Genomic DNA, 18,839 nt, shown 5'->3' on the forward strand with positions numbered 1-18,839 from the left:
ATGCTTATACTGCCACCTTATGGTTGTACTCTGGAATAGCAGCTACTCTGACAAACTGAGGTGTGTGAAATATTACGGAAAACGTTCAAAAAACACTTTTAACATCATCATATAGTTTCATAGCAGTCTGAAAATTCTGGGTACTGTAAAAAATTGATCCCCTGACACTAAAGGAGCTACGAAAAAAAATACAAAAAGTAGTATTAAAATCTGGTAAAACAGTAAAATGATCTATTTATATCTAGTCTTTCTTTAAGTCTGAAACATCTGTGGCTGAGCTTAATAACATCTGTGCACTTCAATAAGCAGCTGTACCTTTGTCTTGAAATCCTCTTGGCTGTTGGATTCTTTTATTTGAGAAACACTGCAGAAACAGAGAAGGGGAATCAAGTTAACAAAGAGACGTGAGAAAAGACGTGCGTGTTTTTCAGATGAAATTTCTACCGAATCAAAACTAAGTTGGATTTCTTAAAAACAGAGGATGCTAACAATGAGGTGGATGTTGTTTGAGGGGGGTGTTGTGTGGGCGAGCAGGCTCGGCAGTCTCACCTGCTGTCAGAGGCTTGGCTGAACTCAGAGGGCTCATCGTCTGTGCTGGTATAACCGTTTTCTGGAAGCAGACAAAACCCACAACTTGTCAAGTCCACAGTACATCATACGCCGCCACAACCTACGAAGCTGATTAAACTCATCAGTCTTAGTTTTCTAAACAGATTTTACGTGCATTAAAACATTACTGAAGAGTGACACAATGAAAAGAACGAATACAGGTACATGTTAATCTGAAAACCTAACTTTTTCCTCTGGTACTGTTTTTACAGATGTGCTGCATGGTTTACTGCCAGTCAATATGGTTGAACAGATAGATAATAACAGCCTTTTCAAGTTTTATACACAACCTTCGATTCCAAAATGATGCTCACAAGTTATGTTGTTTTGTGGGTAACAAAACAACACAAACCTGAAAGGAGAGAACAAAGGTCTACACACAGACACACAAAAACCTCTCCTCACCCTGCTGTACATTGTGGATGAGAGCCTGGAGTTCAGGGATGTACTCGGCCTTTTCTCGCAGAGCATCAAGGATCACGTGATTGTGGGACGAGCCAATCACGTCTGTCTGTCTCAATTGGCCCTCCAGTAGTCTGATCTGAGACTCCTTCTGAGCCACTTGTAAACTCTGCGCGCGCGCACACACACACACACACACACACACACACACACACACACACACACACACACACACACACACACACACACACACACACACACACACACACACACACACACACACACACACACACAATAACCAGAGGTTAAAGACAATGCACAGATACAGTAGTGTTAAACTAACTTTTTGACTGGGTGATACTTACACAACAGGAAGTTAGACTATCTGGTAAATACTTATTTTCTAAATGTTATTTCTTATCTAATCTTGTCACATTTTGTAACACAAAAAGTCACCACTAGATGGCACTGCAACCACTCACTTTAAATCATGTTCATCAACATCAATAAACTTAAATAGTAACATATAATGATAGTATTAAAATATTATTTTCAGTTTAAAGACACCAAATAGAACATAAACGACTGAAAATGATCACACATGACCATATTTATTGGTAACAATAACTCAACATATGCAAGTTTTCTGTTAACACACCTTGTCAATTGAGGCCTTCAGGAAGTGATCCAGCAGGTGGCGTGCCTCAGCCAAGGAACAAGAGCTGATCACCACAGAGGTGTCTACCGAGTCCAGCTCATCCTGCAGGAAAACACAAAATAAGACGTCATTTGAGGCTTCTTAATATTCTAAACAGTGTTTGTGTGTGTGTGTGTGTGTGTGTGTGTGTGTGTGTGTGTGTGTGTGTGTGTGTGTGTGTGTGTGTGTGTGTGTGTGTGTGTGTGTGTGCGCGTGTGTGTGTGTGTACCTTGGTCTCCTCTATCTGTACAATGGTGGCCTGGCAGTCAAACAGGCTGTCATTGATGTAGTCTATGTTGGCGTTCAGCACCTCGATGTCCTCATTAATTTCCAGTAGGAGGCGGTCCTCTGCTTCTGGCCCCTCCCCATCTGCCATTAGCACCTCCCTTTTATGTGACAGTGCTTCCTGCTGGGCCGTCAGCTCCTCTCGCTTCTGACTCGACAAAATACAGAAGCACGCACAGTGGGGGAAAAAAACAAGCGATTATACGGACTGTATCTGTAAAGTGAGGAAAGACACTCCTGACTCACTTTGGATTCACTTAGTGAGGTGACATGTGCCAACAAAGCTGCTGATGTAACTTCAGATACGAGCTCTGATGCTGCAACACTACACTGCCCGCCTGTCCTTTAAATCCCTTAACAATTCAAACAGCAGGTTTTATCCACCTTCATCTACAATCACCGAGCCAGCGCTGCTCCTACCTTGATAAGGCGATCCATCTCAGACTCCATGTTAGAGATGGTCATCCTCTGCATGACGATGTCCATGATGCGACGTTCCAGGGTTTGCCACTTCTGACGGGCTGACTTGGAGAAGCTGCTGGTTCTGCCTGCTGTTCCATTCATGGCCTGGAGGGCCGGCTTCCTCTGCAACTTCTTCCTGCTGCTGGAAAGAGATAAAGAGATGGGAGAGGTGATGAGAGATGGAAATCAGCAGCCACTGACAATGACGTGCTTTGAAAATGTAACGTAATAAAAGGTTATTGTATAGATTCTATTTATTATATAAAGAAACTAAATTAAAGTATTCTCTGACTCCTTAAATGCTTCACAAATTTCCAATGAAATTTAATTTAAACTTTATCAATTAGGTTAAAGGTCAACAGCTTCGATACTGACTGTCTGTGGTTAACTGACAAGTGAATACATTAAAAAAAAGTGCATTCCAGCCAGTCTTACCCAATGACCCTGGTTCCATCCATGCTTCCCTCGCTCTCTCCCAGGTATCCCAACACATTGTTCTTGTTGTTCCACTGTCTCACCATGCCGCTCACCGACCTCCCAGTGTCAGGTTCGGAGCTGCTCGCCGTGGTGCTGGCTGATAGCTCAGCTCCAGAGTCAGTACCCAGAGAGCCCTGGTTCCAGCGGGCCACGCGTCCGGCCACGCGGTCTGACATGGGCTTGGCCAGGCGCCGCAGGGCCGTCACCTCCTGCGTCTTCCTGCGCAGCACCATCTCCTGCTGCCGCTTCTGAGACTCCAGCGCCCGAATCTGGTACTGAGGGATAAGAGAGGAGACACAGCTCTTTAATGTGTTTACAACTGTGTCGACTTAATCTCAATTCTTTATTGCTGTTCACACGGTCATTACATTACTGAGATTGATGTATAATCTCTTTGCATAACAGTCTTACAAGGTGCTGACCATAAAAGGATTTGAAGTTGAAATACTAAATAACAGGATTATGATTGAGCCCCACAGTATGACAGTGTGAATGTTTTCACGCTGATTAATAATCTCTCTACTCCAGGATACAACAAATAAAGATGGATATCCATACGAGTACAGTACGTACTGATCTTCCTAAAGTGATATCAACAATCTGTGAGCACATGTTACATTAATCTTTTTTTTTTTTTATGTGCTGGGCTGACACACAGATGTAGACCTCACTGCACAGAATTTCTTTTCTTTTGAAGCAACACTATGTAACTTTCACTATGCAACAGCGCCCTCTGCAGCTACACATGATTAATTCTGTTAGGCTCCGTGTCCGAGCAAATAAGTGGTTTTGGTGAACAGAAAAATCAAAGCCTATCAATGTTGGCCTGCTCTCAGACTGTGTAGTCCCACTCACTGAACTGAAACTCAACTGAACAGTGGGTATTACCCAAGATCCCCAGCTTCCTGAACCAAAAGAGCTGCCGCCGTAACAAATACACCAAACTTTGTTCATAATTCTGGATATTTTAAAAGACTTCTAAATCTTTTTAACTGATCTACAGCTCAGCATTACTCTCGAACTTACTGGGCCTGACTATTATCAGATACACACACTTCTTACAAGAGATCGTAACCTCTCACCAAAGCTGCATAGGGAAAGAACAGGCGTTCAGGGTGAAGAGGGGGAATGAGAGAGGCTTCATTCTCTCTATTTCAAGTCAGTGTTCCATCAAAGTCATTTTGAAGCTACTTTAAGCTAAAAAAGTTGCATAGTGTTGCCTTAAATACACTAGTGAAGTTTTAATTTTAAGCATGATGTGTAAAATAGATTCAACAGATGTATATAAAATGTATACATAACACTGCTCAGTTTCTTATTCTCAGCTATCTCCTAAAGATTGTACAATAATGTGTATTTGTGTGTGTGGCATTAGAAACCTAAACCTACAGAGGAAAAATGTGAATTTGTGTGCAAAATATTTATTGTGGCTCTAGTATCTGGTTTGCAGACGAACTGTGTGCAGTACAAAAATGCTATCAGCAATATGAGAACAAATATATCCCTGCAACACATGCAGACATGCAGACTGACCTCCTGGCGTCGCTGCTCCTTCTTGAGTTGGGCGATCTCACGGTTCCTCTTCGCCTCCATTATCCTCCTCCTCTGCTGCTCCTCCTTCATCTGCTTCATCAGAGTCACCTGGAAACAGCACAGAGGTCAGTCTCTCTTAACTGACGTAGTTTGAGTTTTTCCTGTTTGAAAAAAGTTCTGTTTTATTCACACCCCCACTCTCCTTTCGCTGCCCATACCTTGGCTTTCTTCATGTCGTTGACCTCAACTTGGAGTTTCTTCAGCTCCCGTTCATACCTCCCCTGGTTTTTGACAAGACGTGCGTGCTCCTTCTGAGCAACTTGCAGCTTCATCAGGTCACGGTTCATCTCCTTAAGACGCTTCTCGTACTCCTGCTTGATCCGGTTCGCCTTCTCCTCTGTGTAGTTCTCCATGGACACTGTGGAGCCACGAAACAATGTTGATTACATGGCCCTTTTAACATTTCCACTGATCAACCAACCTGCTTTTGTGTTTTACAAATTCCTCAACCATATCTGTAAACTACAAATCCCATGGTGCTCACTGAGGTTCTGCAGCACACGGTCTCTCTCCAGCTGAGTGTCTCTGATCTTGTTCTGCAGAAGGATCAGCTTCTCCTCGTACTGCAGCTTGAGCATCAGCAGCCTCCGCTGGCTGTTCTCCAGCTCGTCGATCAGCTTCTGCTTGATCTCGATCTCACAGGTCAGGTCGGCCAGGTCCGCCTGGAAGTTAGCTGCCGGTTGGAAGGGGCAAAGGTCAGACACACATTTGTATGTGTTGTGTATTTGTATATTAGTCTCGTCCTTACTGGCATCATGTCTCGTGTTTCTTTTTAAAGGTTCAAAAGGTGTTGTGACAGAAAGGGACGCAAACAAATGAGGACGAGCTGTCAGAAAACAGGACAGAAATGGGAAAGAGGTCAGGTCCCTGTGTGTTGTAGCAGCTGTCAGATTCTCACCTTTCTCATCCGAGTCCGAGTCTGAATCCACCAGGCTCTCGTCGCTGTCAAACTCGTCCTCCTCCTCCCTGCCCTCCTCCTCCTCCTCCCCCTCATCTTCATCACAGCCGCTCTCCTCCTGCAGCGGAGACATGATGTCCTACACAGACACACACACACACACACACACAAACACTGATGTTAGACTTGAATCTGATCGTTTGGGGTTTTAAATGCTTACGAAAGTAAGGAGCCTGTTATAAAAATGTAAGGAGCAGAAAGTACAGATATTTGTGTTAAAATATACGGAGTTAAAGTAAAAAGTTGTCAGAGAAATAAATACTACAGTTAAGTTAAGATACCTGAAAAATCTATTCAAGTAACTTAACTTCCCACCTCGACTTACCTCAGTGTAATTGTCGTCTGAATCGATCTCTCCATTCTGTCCATTGAGCCCGTTTTCACCATTCTCATGAGCGTGGAGCTTCACTCGTTTCTTCAGACCCTTCTCCGGCTCCGGACTGCAGGAGGAGAAAAGCATGTTGTTCAGATTAGAGCCGGTGGTGGAAGAAATGCACAAAGCCTCACCACAGTAGGTTAAAGTGGAAATATATTCCAATATTCCAAATGGTTTCTGTCCATTACTCTGCAGACACACTCTGTCTCCTTCCAGAGAGATGTCACACACTCCTACCATCCACCATTAGGGTTTTGGGAGTGCTGCCAAGTGCTTGCGGTAACAACAAAGTCCTCCTCAGCTCATATACACTAATCTCTTAGCTTAGCTTTTTTACGCTTTATTATCAACTTCATTCTCTCTTTCTCTCCCTCTTTTAATACCGTGCTGCTTATCACCCATCCCATCTCTGACTTCCCGTCTCTATCCCATTAAACTTCAATTAGCCTATTAGGCTGCATGCTCTCCTCTCTCATGACCCACTGGCCGACTGAATTAGACCTTTTTGTGTCTGAGCCAGTGTTCGTACTCAGCACTGGCCGCATCCCAGTTCTGCTCAGACGCTTGCCGTCCCAAAGCCTTAATCGACTTGTGATGTGCCTCTCAAGCTCGAAGAGAGACCCAGCGAGGAGCAAAGAGAATAGAGGCAGGAAACAATGTGCTCATTGTGGTCCTGCAGCTTTTAAAGCACGCACAGGTTCGTTGATAAAGACTCAGAGGGGGTGTATAAGAAATATAGTGACAGAAAGCTCTGATGTTTGGAGATATAATGACGACAGACCTTGTTGGAATGTGCACATGTACAGTGCCTTGCATAAGTATTCACCCCCCTTGGGCTTTTTCCCATTTTGTACTGTTACAAACTGGAATTCAAATAGACTTAAATAGACTTTTTCCCATTTGATCAACACAACATGCATAGTACTGCAAAATACCTATTTATTGTGACACAAAGAATAATGAGAACAAAAAAGTTGACATCTGTTGGATGCATAAGTATTCACCCCCCCTGAGTCAATACTTGGTAGAACCCCCTTTCGCTGCAATTACAGCTGCAAGTCTTTTTGGGGTATGTCTCTACCAGCTTTGCACATCTAGAGATGGAAATGTTTGTCCATTCTTCTTGGCAAAAAAGCTGAAGCTCAGTCAGATTGGATGGAGACCGTCTGTGAACAGCAATTTTCAAGTCTTGCCATAGATTCTCAATTGGATTTAGGTCTGGGCTTTGACTGGGCCATTTTCAGACATTAACATGCTTTGATCTAAACCATTCCATTGTAGCTCTGGCTGTATGTTTAGGGTCATTGTCCGGCTGGAAGATGAACCTCCGCCCCAGTCTCAAGTCTTTTGCAGACTGCATCAGATTTTCTTCAAGGATTGCCCTGTATTTGGCTCCATCCATCTTTCCCTCAATTCTGACCAGTTTCCCTGTACCTGCTGAAGAGAAGCATCCCCACAGCATGATGCTACCACCACCATGTTTCACTGTTGGGATGGTGTGCTCAGGGTGATGGGCAGTGTTGGGTTTCCGCCACACATAGCGTTTTGCATTGAGGCCAAAAAGTTCATCTGACCAGAGCACCTTCTTCCACATGTTTGCTGTGTCTCCCACATGGCTTGTGGCAAACGATTTCTTATGGTTCACTTTCAACAACGGCTTTCTTCTTGCCACTCTTCCATAAAGGCCAGATTTGTGGAGTACACGACTAATAGTTGTCCTGTGGACAGATTCTTCCACCTCAGCTGTGGATCTTTGCAGCTCCTCCAGAGTTACCATGGGCCTCCTGGTTGCTTCTCTGATTAATTCTCTCCTTGTCCGGCTTGTCGGTTTGGGTGGACGGCCTTGTCTTGGTAGGTTTGCGGTTGTGCCATATTCTTTCCATTTTCTGATGATGGATTTCATGGTGCTCCGTGAGATGTTCAAAGCTTGGGATATTTTTTTATAACCTAACCCTGCTTCATACTTCTCCACAACTTTATCCCTGACCTGTTTGGTGAGCTCCTTGGTCTTCATGATGCTGTTTGTTCAGTAATGATCTCTAACAAACTCTGAGGCCTTCACAGAACAGGTATATTTATACTGAGATTAAATTGTAGACAGGTGGACCCTATTTACTAATTATGTGACTTGGAAATGTGACTTATGAAGGCAAATGGTCGCACCAGATCTTTGTTAGGGGTTTCACAGTAAAGGGGGTGAATACATATGCACTCAACACTTTTCAGATTTTTATTTGTAAATAATTTTGAATTCCATGTAATATTTCCCCCCACTTCCAAATGATGGACTATTTTGTGTTGGTCCATTACATAAAATCACAATGAAATAAATTTAAATCTGTGGTTATACCATGACAAAATGTAGGAAAGTCCAAGGCGGGTGAATACTTATGCAAGGCACTGTAATTGTGGAAACATGGCATGTGTACACCTCTCCTCACCTCGTCCTCCTCTGCCTTCGCTCCTTCTTCTTCAGCCTCTCGATGTCCACCTTGGCCCGGCGCAACACGTCCGTCAACTCGGCCTCCATGGACCTGGAGGCGGGGGAGGAGCCAGGGGGGTGGCCCGGGGCGGGGCTGAGAGTGGAGGCAGGGAACGTTGAGCGGGAGGAGAGCCGGGTCGCCTGCCGTCGCAACGACTCATTCATGGCCTCGCTCTCGAGAAGCTTGGTTCTGAAAGAGGACCAAAAAAAACATTAGAAACATGCCCTTAATAGCGATTACTTTAACATAAAAGAATATCATCCATTCAGCCAAAACATTTGTAAAGTAAATTGACCCAGTTTCAGACTGAGGTTTGATTTTGAGTTCTTACCTCATTTCCTCAACTTCTCGAATGTACTTCTGGATTAAAGCCCCGATCTCCTCATTGCCGCCATCTGGAGGTCAAGGGTAAAAGGAGGCTCAGGTCACAGAAAGATGGCAACTTAAGAGAAACAGTTTGTCTGTAGCGTTTATACATTGAAATGAATCACACATCTCTCTCACGTACTTGACTTGTTCAGCATGGTGCTGACCTCGTTGGCCAGCAGGTGTGTCACTCGGGTATTGAGGTGGTCTATGGTCTCCTGCATGGCTTTCACCCTGAGGCGTAGTGTGTCATTTTCTCTCTGCAGCATGGCGTTCTCCTGATACAGGTCGCTGAACCCCTCTGAACCCTCCTCGCACGCCACACGCTTCCCCTGCAGCGAAAAGTCGGCATGAGTAACATTGACCGGGATGACCGGGAACAACAAACATGTATGGAAATCATTTGGGGGCCAAAAGTCAGACCTGAAAAACAAAGTGATTGTAAATCCACGCTCGTACATACACTTGATGTGGCAGTCCTACCAAACACAACGCTATTGTTGGAACTGAGCTGGACAGTGTGTGTATTGTTGTGTCCTGAGTGACACAACAAGAATGACTTGAGTGACTTAAAGAATCCTGTTGTGTAAATCTGGAAACACAAAGTCATTTACTGCGGTCACAGCTCGCAGACATCATTACCTCCACCAGCCCAACACGCCATTACTTCCAGTCACATTACATCCCTTATTACCACATCGAGGTCAGGCCGACGTCCCTCCTCACAGTCATACATTCACTTCCCTGTAGTAACCGTAGTAACCCTCTTAACCGCACAGTAGACTGAGAATCCAGCTAAACGACTGCTCATTTCTTGTTGTCAAAGCTGATGAAGAATTGGAAACTTCTCAGAACTTTTTATATCGTCACATTTGCTTGTGTCATGCACCTCTGTGTGTTTTTACTGTCTAATGGTCCATATTAGGTGATGAGCAAATTCATTTCATTAAGCTGAAGGATCAAATTGATCCCTGCATTTCATGCTAAAGAGCTGAGGCTGCACCAATAAATCTCCTTCCTGCACTCCAGTAAAATACATAAACGGATGTGTGTTCCAGTAAAGATCTTTAATCTGATATAAGCTGCTGGAGCTGCAGGCACAGCCATTGCTTTCCCTTTAATACCCTCTTCTCTTACTTCAATTAGTAGTGCCTTTTTCTTCTTCTTGTGCTCTGTTACTATTCTGAGTCTCATCCATCTTTCATCCCTCTCTTACAGTCTCATTGCATCAGTTACACTGACAGACATGTGATCGCTCCCGTCTAAAAGCTTCCACTTTTCTTTCCTCAACCCCACCTTCCCTTTTCCTCTCGATTCATCCGCTCTTATCTTTTTCTCCTTGTCTTTATTTTTTTTAATATTTATTGCTTCTCTCAATCCCATCAACCTCTCACTACTGTCTCTCACCGCCTTGTACTCCATCAGCTCCAACTGCAGTCGGGCGATCTCAGCACGCAGGGCGTTGATCTGCTGGCTGGTCTTGTCTTGGTTCACCACCACCTTGTTCTTGATGTTTCGGGCACGGTTGGCGTACTTCAGTGTGTTCAGCGTTTCCATGAAGTCCCGGTCCGACGGACTGACACACGCGATCATCACTGTACGACTGGAGAGGAAGGAGAGATGGAGCTTGTTTGGTAACTGTTCATTCAGTTCAAGTTTTTTTCCCATGTGCGAAGGGGACACATTTAATTATCATTGTGTGTGTGTGTGTGTGTGTGTGTGTGTGTGTGTGTGTGTGTGTGTGTGTGTGTGTGTGTGTGTGTGTGTGTGTGTGTGTGTGTGTGTGTGTGTGTGTGTATTGCGTGTATACCTGTTGCCTCCCAATGAATCCTGCAGCAGGCGACTGAGTTTGGAGTCCCTGTAGGGGACGTGACCTCCCTTCTTGGTCTGATCTCCCAAAGCACTGATGACATTTCCAAGGGCCAGCTATGACACACGCACAAAAACACACACGAACACACAACCCACATATTCAGGAATTGATCCCAAACTGTTCTGCATTTCAAGTAGCGTGTTTAAATGCATCTGAGTATAAGCACATAGAAGAACTGATGTGTACGTTTTCTTGTTTACATATTTGTGGACACACACACACACATACACATACACACACACTGATTACATATGTTTGTCTCACCAGTCCACAGTTAATAGAGATTCCCTCGCGGGCTCTCTCTCCTGTGGCTCCCGTGCGTTTGAGTCTCTCAGAACCAGCCAGGTCTACAAAGTGAAACTTGGCCATCAGTGTCTCGAACTCCGGCTGAGCGATGGGGCTGGAGTCCACGCCGTTCACCTCCCCGTTCTCCGCTTCTCCATTCTGTTAGCGGGGGGTGTCGGAAATAATTATTTGTAAACTGCAATTATTTCATTACCTTGAATGCGGCTGTGTCTATGGTGCTAAAATCATTTTTTATTTTTTGTCACACTTACAAATATATATACATATTTCTTTATCACTCCTCCAACCCCAACCCCTGTCTCACCATTTGCGGCTCCTTGCAGACCCTCATCTGACAGAGGTGGATGGTGAAGATGGCGTGCGAGCGGGAGCTCTGGGCGTTCATCTGGGTGCTGGCTGTGGTGCGGGACAGGGCGCCGAGCTTCAGACACTGCAGCAGCTGCAGCAAACACAAAACACAATGAGGAGGACGTTTAGTCATGACTTTTTACTTTTGAATTGAAGGAGAGAGAAGAAACCGTCATCATTTGCTGATATCTGAGAAAAACTTGTCACCAGTGTGTCAGCGTATTTAAAAAGGCAATTCTCTCACTTCTAAACGACTTCAGACTTTCTGCTGCACATTGCAACACTGCTTGTTCAAAAAGCTGCCAACAGTAAGAGAGTATTTTTTCCATCTACAATTTTATTTTATTTTTCGCCCCCATGTCTCTCCCTTGTGATTCCATCGCCTCTACAATCAGCCTGATTTGACATTATCTCTCTTCTCTCCCCCAGGAGTGGCCATCTGTCTCCACTTGTCTCTCAGCTGTCTTATTATTGGAAACATGATGCAGGAGGCTCGATGTAGCTGAGAGGAAAAAGGCTCAACCTGCTTTGCCCCTCTCCATATTTCTTCTTCTCTGCTTCCATTAAACCTTTTTTGTCACATCTTTCTTTCAACTCTTTCAGACACTTTGATAAGAAACTTCACAAACACACATACAGTCGTCTCTTCTGAGCAACCACTTTGGGCGTAAGGCTCGTGATCACCACCTGTCTCCTCTGTTGAACTCTTCTCGACACATCTCCCCTGGCAGATATTCCTCCTGGCCTCTTGACCCCGTCACATACTCCTTCCTCCACTCTGTCAGTTTCCCTTCTAGACAACCATTACTCATCCATGATACATGGCTGCATGTGAACGAGCTTGTCCAGAAAGCTGAACTTCATACATCTGATGTCAGAAAAACAAACTAGCCTCATGGGTTCAACCAGTCAGCCTTAAAAACGTATCAGAGCCAAGTCTCTGTTAATATCATCAGCCACTCTGATCCGACCACATGGTTCTTGCTGGACTTTTATAAGATGATGGGAATCTCCCCTGCTCCACCTAGCTCACTCATCTGCATCTTCACAGTTAACCATTTGCGATTGATTACCACTTACTCTTACACCATCACTTTAATTCTGAAATAAAACAAAACTCCCACTTTTCTAAAATAATAAACAAACTCAAACAAATCTATTAAGGAGAACTGAAGGTATTTATACAGGGCTTGTGCAGGTTTTAAAAAGTACAATTTCAGACCTTTTCAAGACCATAATGCAGGAAATTTAAGAAATATGTCAAGTATGACATATGAAGGAATATAAGAGAACCTTTAATTATTTGCAATATGTCTCCTGATATCTATGTCATTGAGAGAAGTAAATTAATATTAACAAAATTAAGAACTACTTTTTTAGTTTTTAAAGGCCTTAAATTCAGATAGTAAAATTTGAAACGTTTTTTTTTTACCCTGAAAGACCCAAACGTTAGCTCTGAAAATCTTTTACAATCAAAATATAGACAAAATCATAGCTGTGCATGGGGGGAAATAAAAAAAATCTTTGAATAGCAAGCATGACATTTATGAGTTTTATTTATTGTTTATTTTTTGATCATTTTAGCCCAAGAGATGTAACAGAACTCTGACGTATGAATGTAATGTAAATGTATGTGTAGTATGGACAGCATACAAGGACATAACATTTTGAAAATTACAAAACTAATTACGCTGACAGATTCCCACATGCACCCACCTCTTCCTCTGAGTGAACCAGTCTGGATGTGACTCCCGTGGTGTAGATGCTGCCGCTGCTGTCCTCGTGGATCTTGATGTTGGACTTCCTGCTTCGACTTTCTGCATCTCTGGTTCCGTCAAATAAGTCCAGGATCTCTTCATTGTACAACTACAATGAACAAGAGTCACAGACACATTTTAATGAACATAAAAACTTTTTAACAATACTAGAGATTATCACTTTCACTTACTTTTTAGAGCGCTAATTACAACTTTTGAGCAGATTCCTGTGTTGGTTTCTCAGAGCGATGAGCTCCGCCCTCTCAGAGGTCAGTAAATGACCTCTCAAAAACCAATGAGTGCAAGAGCAGCAGCGGGCAGGAGAAAGCTCAGCTGTTCCCACCTACTGCCAACCCCCCACCCCTATAACCCCCTCGCTCACACACACACGCACCCATCTGTTTACCATCAACACAGATAACCTTTTGACCTGAGAGCCAGCAAAAACACTACTAACTGGGACCAGACTAGAAAGAAACAAAACAAAGTCAGAGGGAAAATGGTTTATTTCTATTAAAAGTGTTTTCATACGGTGATTACTAAATGTAAACACATCTTACACACACCCACAATACATCCCTGACTGAAACCTCTGCAGGAAATCATTACTTGTCATATTATCTCGTTGCCCCTACGCAACCATCCCTCCTTCCCTCCCTCCCTCGCTCTTATCCATCCTCTGCCCCACAGTGATGAGGAATAATGTCAGAGGTAATGGCAAACATTAATCAGGTCCAACAAAGCACAAGCAGACATTCCTGCCCATCTGTCATCAGCTTGTCACTTCCTGTTTGTGGAAAAGGGGGGCGATCCCCTCGTCTCCCCGTTTTGCCGCATCTGGTTAGAGTTGATGTGGCCCAATATCCAACCCAGCACGCACGCACATGCTGACGCACTTTTGCAAGCAACAACATCAATACTGCAGTGTATGCACTAACAATGTGGTTGTACATGTGTGCCTGTGTGTGTCGCCCACCTCTAGGAACTGGGCGCTGACTTTAAACTCGGGGGGCTGGTTGCCGGCCTCCTGGGAGCGCTCCCTCCTGTTCTGGATCCCCTCAAACAGCTGGTGAACAGCACGCGAGATGATGCCCTTGTCCTCCTGACCCAGGTTCACGTCGAAGCCCGTCCCCATGGTGTACGTCTTCCCCGAACCCGTCTGAAACACATTTCATCAACAGCGATGAGATCAAATTTGATCCTCCTAACACTGTGCACCTTGCAACTAATCTGTTTTTAAATGCATGTAATGGCAGTGGAATGTTGGTTGAATGGTTGTGACTGAATCCTGTGTCATCAACCACTACTTACACTGGAATATAGCCTTTTAGAATGTGCTTTATTTTGCTTTATCTATTTGTACTTTGCAAGAATTAATTCTGGAATCAAGAAAACACACATTGTTGTTTTGGAAATCTGGATTAAATGTCCACTGTTACGTGTGTCAAATGGGGAATTAAACTCAAAATTATTAACCACAAAAACAATGAAACTCCATCATACCTGGCCATAGGCAAACACGGTGGCGTTGTAGCCCTCAAAGCAGCCCTCGATGAGCCTGTGCACACAGGCCTGGTAGATTTCGTGCTGCTCCGATTCGATGTCAAACACAAAGTCATAGGTGAAGGCCTTGTCCTTTCCCAGCAGGACTTGTGGTTCTCCAGGTGTGACCATTGTGCACACGTGGCAGCCCTCGATCTTCTCCTTGGCCATCTGAGGACGAATCCTGGAGGGAGACAACAGGAGAAAATAGACAGTCAGACGATGGATGAAATGATAAAGGATCATAAATTAAAACGAGTGTGGTCACACCTCAGCAGACGGGGCACTGACTGTGACTGTCTGCAGTATTTGAATGTTTCAATGCACTGTGAAGATCGAACATGACGATTTGATCTAAAGGCCACATGTTCTCCTTTTCACCTCATGAATATTTCATAAGACAGCACCTTATAAAAGAGTTCATGGAAAGACGTCCACATCTCAACCAAGACTATGAAATAATAAATATAAGTTATAAATATGACCTTAAAAACTCAAGTGGATTGCCATTCAGCCAGAATTATTATGAAACCAAGCTGACTACAGGTTTTGAGTGTTTCATCCTAAACTACACACATTCCCAGTTGGACAGTTTAAAAAACTAACAAAAAAAAAACAATGCAACAGAAAGAAATGTCTTTTCTTCACTCCACAAATTAGTCTTCATCGTCAAGACCCATGCATTACCCAGAATACAACTCAATTCACTCCAATGTATAGATTCAGAGATAGAGGGGGCAGGCAGCAGACTTCTGTCTAAGTCCCCACCACTAAATTTCTTTCATTTTCAAACTTATCTTCTTGTAATCACAAAATTTTGTTTTGTGATTTTTTTCTTACCTTTGGAAGAGTTGCATATTCTCTAAATTCACATTTCTGAATAATCAACTCGGAAATTAGTCGTTAGGAGCATCCCTAGTCAATATATTGTTCCAAAAGCGACAGTAAAATGAAATTTCATTTCCTTTGAGTGGTGGAGGAATGTGGAGCACAGTCGCACAAAACTGTGCTGTGAGACATACAAGGCAGACAAGACATTCATACAACTTTGTAGGGTGGAATTATAATGGAAACTGTAACTATGAGGAGGAACAACCCCCAGGACAGAGCACTTACATCAACAACAGCTCAGTTGTTGTTGATCTACACAGTCGGAGAGCGTGTTGAAAATTATCATCAAGGCATAAGATGGGGAAGTTCAGAGAAAGTCCAGTGCAAGTGACGGGTTCAGTGATGAAGATAAGACACACTTAGGCTCATAAGTCATTATCACAGCGGCTGCTAATCCTGCTGCACAGGACTCTCGGTTCTGCTGGGCTTTCCATCTTGACAGGTACTTCACTGCAGCTAATTGCTTTTAACCTGACAACGCAGCTCGACAATAATCCCTGATTAGATGAGAGCAAAGGAGAAGCAGCCACTGTTTAACATCTGCGAACTCACTGACAGAATGAGGGCTGAGTATTTTAATTTAGCTTCATTTTGACTTGTTTGCCACAGGCAGGCGGGACGGACAGCTGATTCACGGACAGGTTTTTCCACATGCTTGTGCCGCAGTGCTGGTTAATTATAAGAGAACTGTTGGTCTAGGTGTTGCGCTCACATAACAAAAAGTACATAAAACAAATCTGTTACACCGCCCAGTGTCAATCTTGGGCTTTCAGAGCTACAATGTGGACACGGTGGAGAGCTAATCACTTTAAGCTGTGGAAAAAGCTCTGAGACAGCACTATTGGAGCGCGGGGCCTTCCTCTCCACATGTTAAACTCCCTCCTGCCTCATGGTTCAATCTTCAGGGGATGCAAATCAACTCCCCCGCACACTGAGACCACACTGAGACACTCCCTTTGGGATGCTAGAACAAAGACAGACACTCACTGTATAAAGCCAATACAGAGCAACAAGAAATCCCCAGCAACCACACACAGCTGCTGAAGGGACAGTGGGCGCATCACAAAGACAAACACACACTCATTTTGAATACATCCGAGTGTATCTTCAGCTCTCACATGGCTCCTCACTCGAGTGTGCATTAAGAGCCACACCCACCAAAAACACCCACGGTAATCCCTTCGCCACACGTCGTTACGCTGCAGGAGAAACACACAACAGAGCTGACAACAGCAGTGTTTTTTTACCCATCGTTCGGGTCTCAGAGGGGCCGTCCAGGAGGGAATTAAAGACAGGAGATAGTCCGATTCAGCAGCAGCAGCAGCTGCACTAACCCACTTCACCTGGTGGCAGATGATGTGCAGACAGACGAGTCTCTTTTATCACTGGATGTGACCTTGACACTGAGGTTAATGAAGCCAAAACCACACGCAACATATGAGCACTGTTTAAGACTATTATTAACAATGATGTGGCATAGGAGGAGTGGGTTGGCTCAGCACAATGGACTGTGTGTGTGTGTGTGTGTGTGTGTGTGTGTGTGTGTGTGTGTGTGTGCGCTGCAGCTGTGTCGTAAAAGGGTCGGGGGTCGTTCTCTCCCTTTCTATCTGTTTACATTCAATGTAAATCTGTCTTTTGCACAATATTTATAGGTCAGAGGCGCCAGGTGTAAGAGAGCAGACAGTGAAAGACAGAGAGACAAAGAGAGAAGGGGAGAAAGAAGGAAAGAAAGAAGGAAAGAAAGAAAGAAAGAAAGAAAGAAAGAAAGAAATGGGAGCAGACTGGGAGTTTATATAAAATTATCACATCCTTGTATTCAGACTTTGTGGCTTTGAGGCGCCCCATTTTGAAATCATCAATCTTCCCCCATTAAGATAATTAACTTTTCATCATTACTCACAGTGAGAAAAGAAAACCCAAGCAGTACTTTGTGAATTCGGTCTTGGCTCCTGCAGAGAGCACCACTAACTGCTGCACTGGGCGGCCACGTCTCTGCTGTCAGGATTTACCTCTGCTGTCCAGTCTCTGACAGGGTGCACACACTTCATTGCCAATTCATGAATTCAGGCAGCAACGTGGTTTACATTCAATTACATTTCTGAAGAATTCCACAGAAAGTACAAGGTCGTGTTGACAGCTTCGGTTCGGCTGCAAGCGGTTATCTTCGGTTCGTTATTTAGAACGTGGGAGCAGTAACTCACTTGTCTTTCTCTGTATATTAATTATCTGTTGGAAGCATTTTGTGAGAATGCAGAGCCCCACACGTCCCATCTATATAATAACATATTTCAAGAGCTGATTTGCTAATCGCAAAAAATGATTGATTAATTTTGAGTTTGATAATTAATGATTTGATGGGTTTTACAACATAAAAGACAACACGTACCCAGTACACCATCTATTTAAGCTTCTCGAGTAAACACAGATAGACTGAAAAACATCTTCTTCCCCAAATCTGTTGAACTCTTCAACAACTTCTGACAAGACTCTACACTGTGCAATATTATCACATGTATCATACCTCTTAAATACACTCGGCAATATTCATATTATTTTTCTTTCTATCTTTGCATCCTCATTACCTTGACTTGTGTTTACTTACATTGAACTATATGCTTTACATTTATTTTATCATATTGTTGCATGTTCTTTATATTTGTATATTTTCCTTTTTTTTCGAAGACACCTTAGGATCCTCAAAACGGTGATGGCAGTTTTTTATCTCCGGCAAGCAGGTTATGTTTCCATCGTTTCATCTGTTTGTTTGTTATTTAGCAGGATTACATAAATCTTACGAAACTGATTTCCATGAAAGTTTGTGGAGGGGTGGGGCATGACCCAAGGAAGAACCTATGAAATTTTGGTGCAGATCCACACAAATCCAGGAATGTTTTCCCACTCTCTTTAACATGGTGTGAGGTATGTGCTCTCCAAGTGCCCTTCTAGTTCACTATTATCTGACATCTTACACGTAATTGATCGGTCAAAACAGTAATTCAATAATAACAATAATGAGAATACTTATAAGCCAATCAAACATCTCCTTTCAGATAGAAGGCTCTCCACTCTTCCGTGCAGTGTTTCCCGCCAATGTCACAAAGAAGGAGGAAAAAGACGGGCAAACGTTTGACAATCTCCGCATCAGATGAGAAGAGACAAGATGCCTGAGACACAAACACAAGGAAGACACAACAACAACAACAACGACAGCCCATCAGTGATCAACAGGTAGAAGAAATGGAGCAGTTATAAATAATCAATAACACACACACACACACACACACACAAAATCACACTGCAGCTCAGCTGGATGAATATTCAAGCCAGCTGCGCCAACAAAAGCTCAGATCTATAAAATTGATCGAAGCAGCAAACATACACACAAAGATCTCATACCACACACACACACACACA

General features: G+C 43.6%; 1 protein-coding gene across 5 annotated transcripts in view; it reads right to left on the minus strand.

Annotated features, from left to right (window-relative positions):
- kif21b (kinesin family member 21B) overlaps window positions 1-18,839 on the minus strand; it is a 59,679-nt gene that overhangs the window by 21,488 nt on the left and 19,352 nt on the right. For 4 of the 5 annotated variants that reach the window (XM_034585275.1, XM_034585273.1, XM_034585274.1 and 1 more), the window contains exons 2-23: window positions 14,496-14,718; window positions 13,969-14,151; window positions 12,952-13,101; window positions 11,192-11,326; window positions 10,846-11,025; window positions 10,519-10,634; window positions 10,116-10,311; window positions 8,851-9,040; window positions 8,674-8,737; window positions 8,301-8,531; window positions 5,809-5,923; window positions 5,424-5,562; window positions 5,010-5,198; window positions 4,684-4,883; window positions 4,466-4,573; window positions 2,891-3,207; window positions 2,414-2,597; window positions 1,938-2,141; window positions 1,670-1,771; window positions 1,015-1,180; window positions 550-610; window positions 316-364 (exon numbers count right to left, since the gene is read on the minus strand). In XM_034585275.1, coding sequence (XP_034441166.1) covers window positions 316-364; window positions 550-610; window positions 1,015-1,180; window positions 1,670-1,771; window positions 1,938-2,141; window positions 2,414-2,597; window positions 2,891-3,207; window positions 4,466-4,573; window positions 4,684-4,883; window positions 5,010-5,198; window positions 5,424-5,562; window positions 5,809-5,923; window positions 8,301-8,531; window positions 8,674-8,737; window positions 8,851-9,040; window positions 10,116-10,311; window positions 10,519-10,634; window positions 10,846-11,025; window positions 11,192-11,326; window positions 12,952-13,101; window positions 13,969-14,151; window positions 14,496-14,718 — 3,502 coding nt within the window. The remainder of the gene's footprint in view (window positions 1-315; window positions 365-549; window positions 611-1,014; window positions 1,181-1,669; window positions 1,772-1,937; window positions 2,142-2,413; window positions 2,598-2,890; window positions 3,208-4,465; window positions 4,574-4,683; window positions 4,884-5,009; window positions 5,199-5,423; window positions 5,563-5,808; window positions 5,924-8,300; window positions 8,532-8,673; window positions 8,738-8,850; window positions 9,041-10,115; window positions 10,312-10,518; window positions 10,635-10,845; window positions 11,026-11,191; window positions 11,327-12,951; window positions 13,102-13,968; window positions 14,152-14,495; window positions 14,719-18,839) is intronic. The other variant, XM_034585272.1, reaches the window with a different exon arrangement.

The sequence above is a fragment of the Hippoglossus hippoglossus genome, chromosome 5 (genome assembly GCF_009819705.1).
Source record: "Hippoglossus hippoglossus isolate fHipHip1 chromosome 5, fHipHip1.pri, whole genome shotgun sequence".
Lineage (NCBI taxonomy): Eukaryota > Metazoa > Chordata > Actinopteri > Pleuronectiformes > Pleuronectidae > Hippoglossus > Hippoglossus hippoglossus.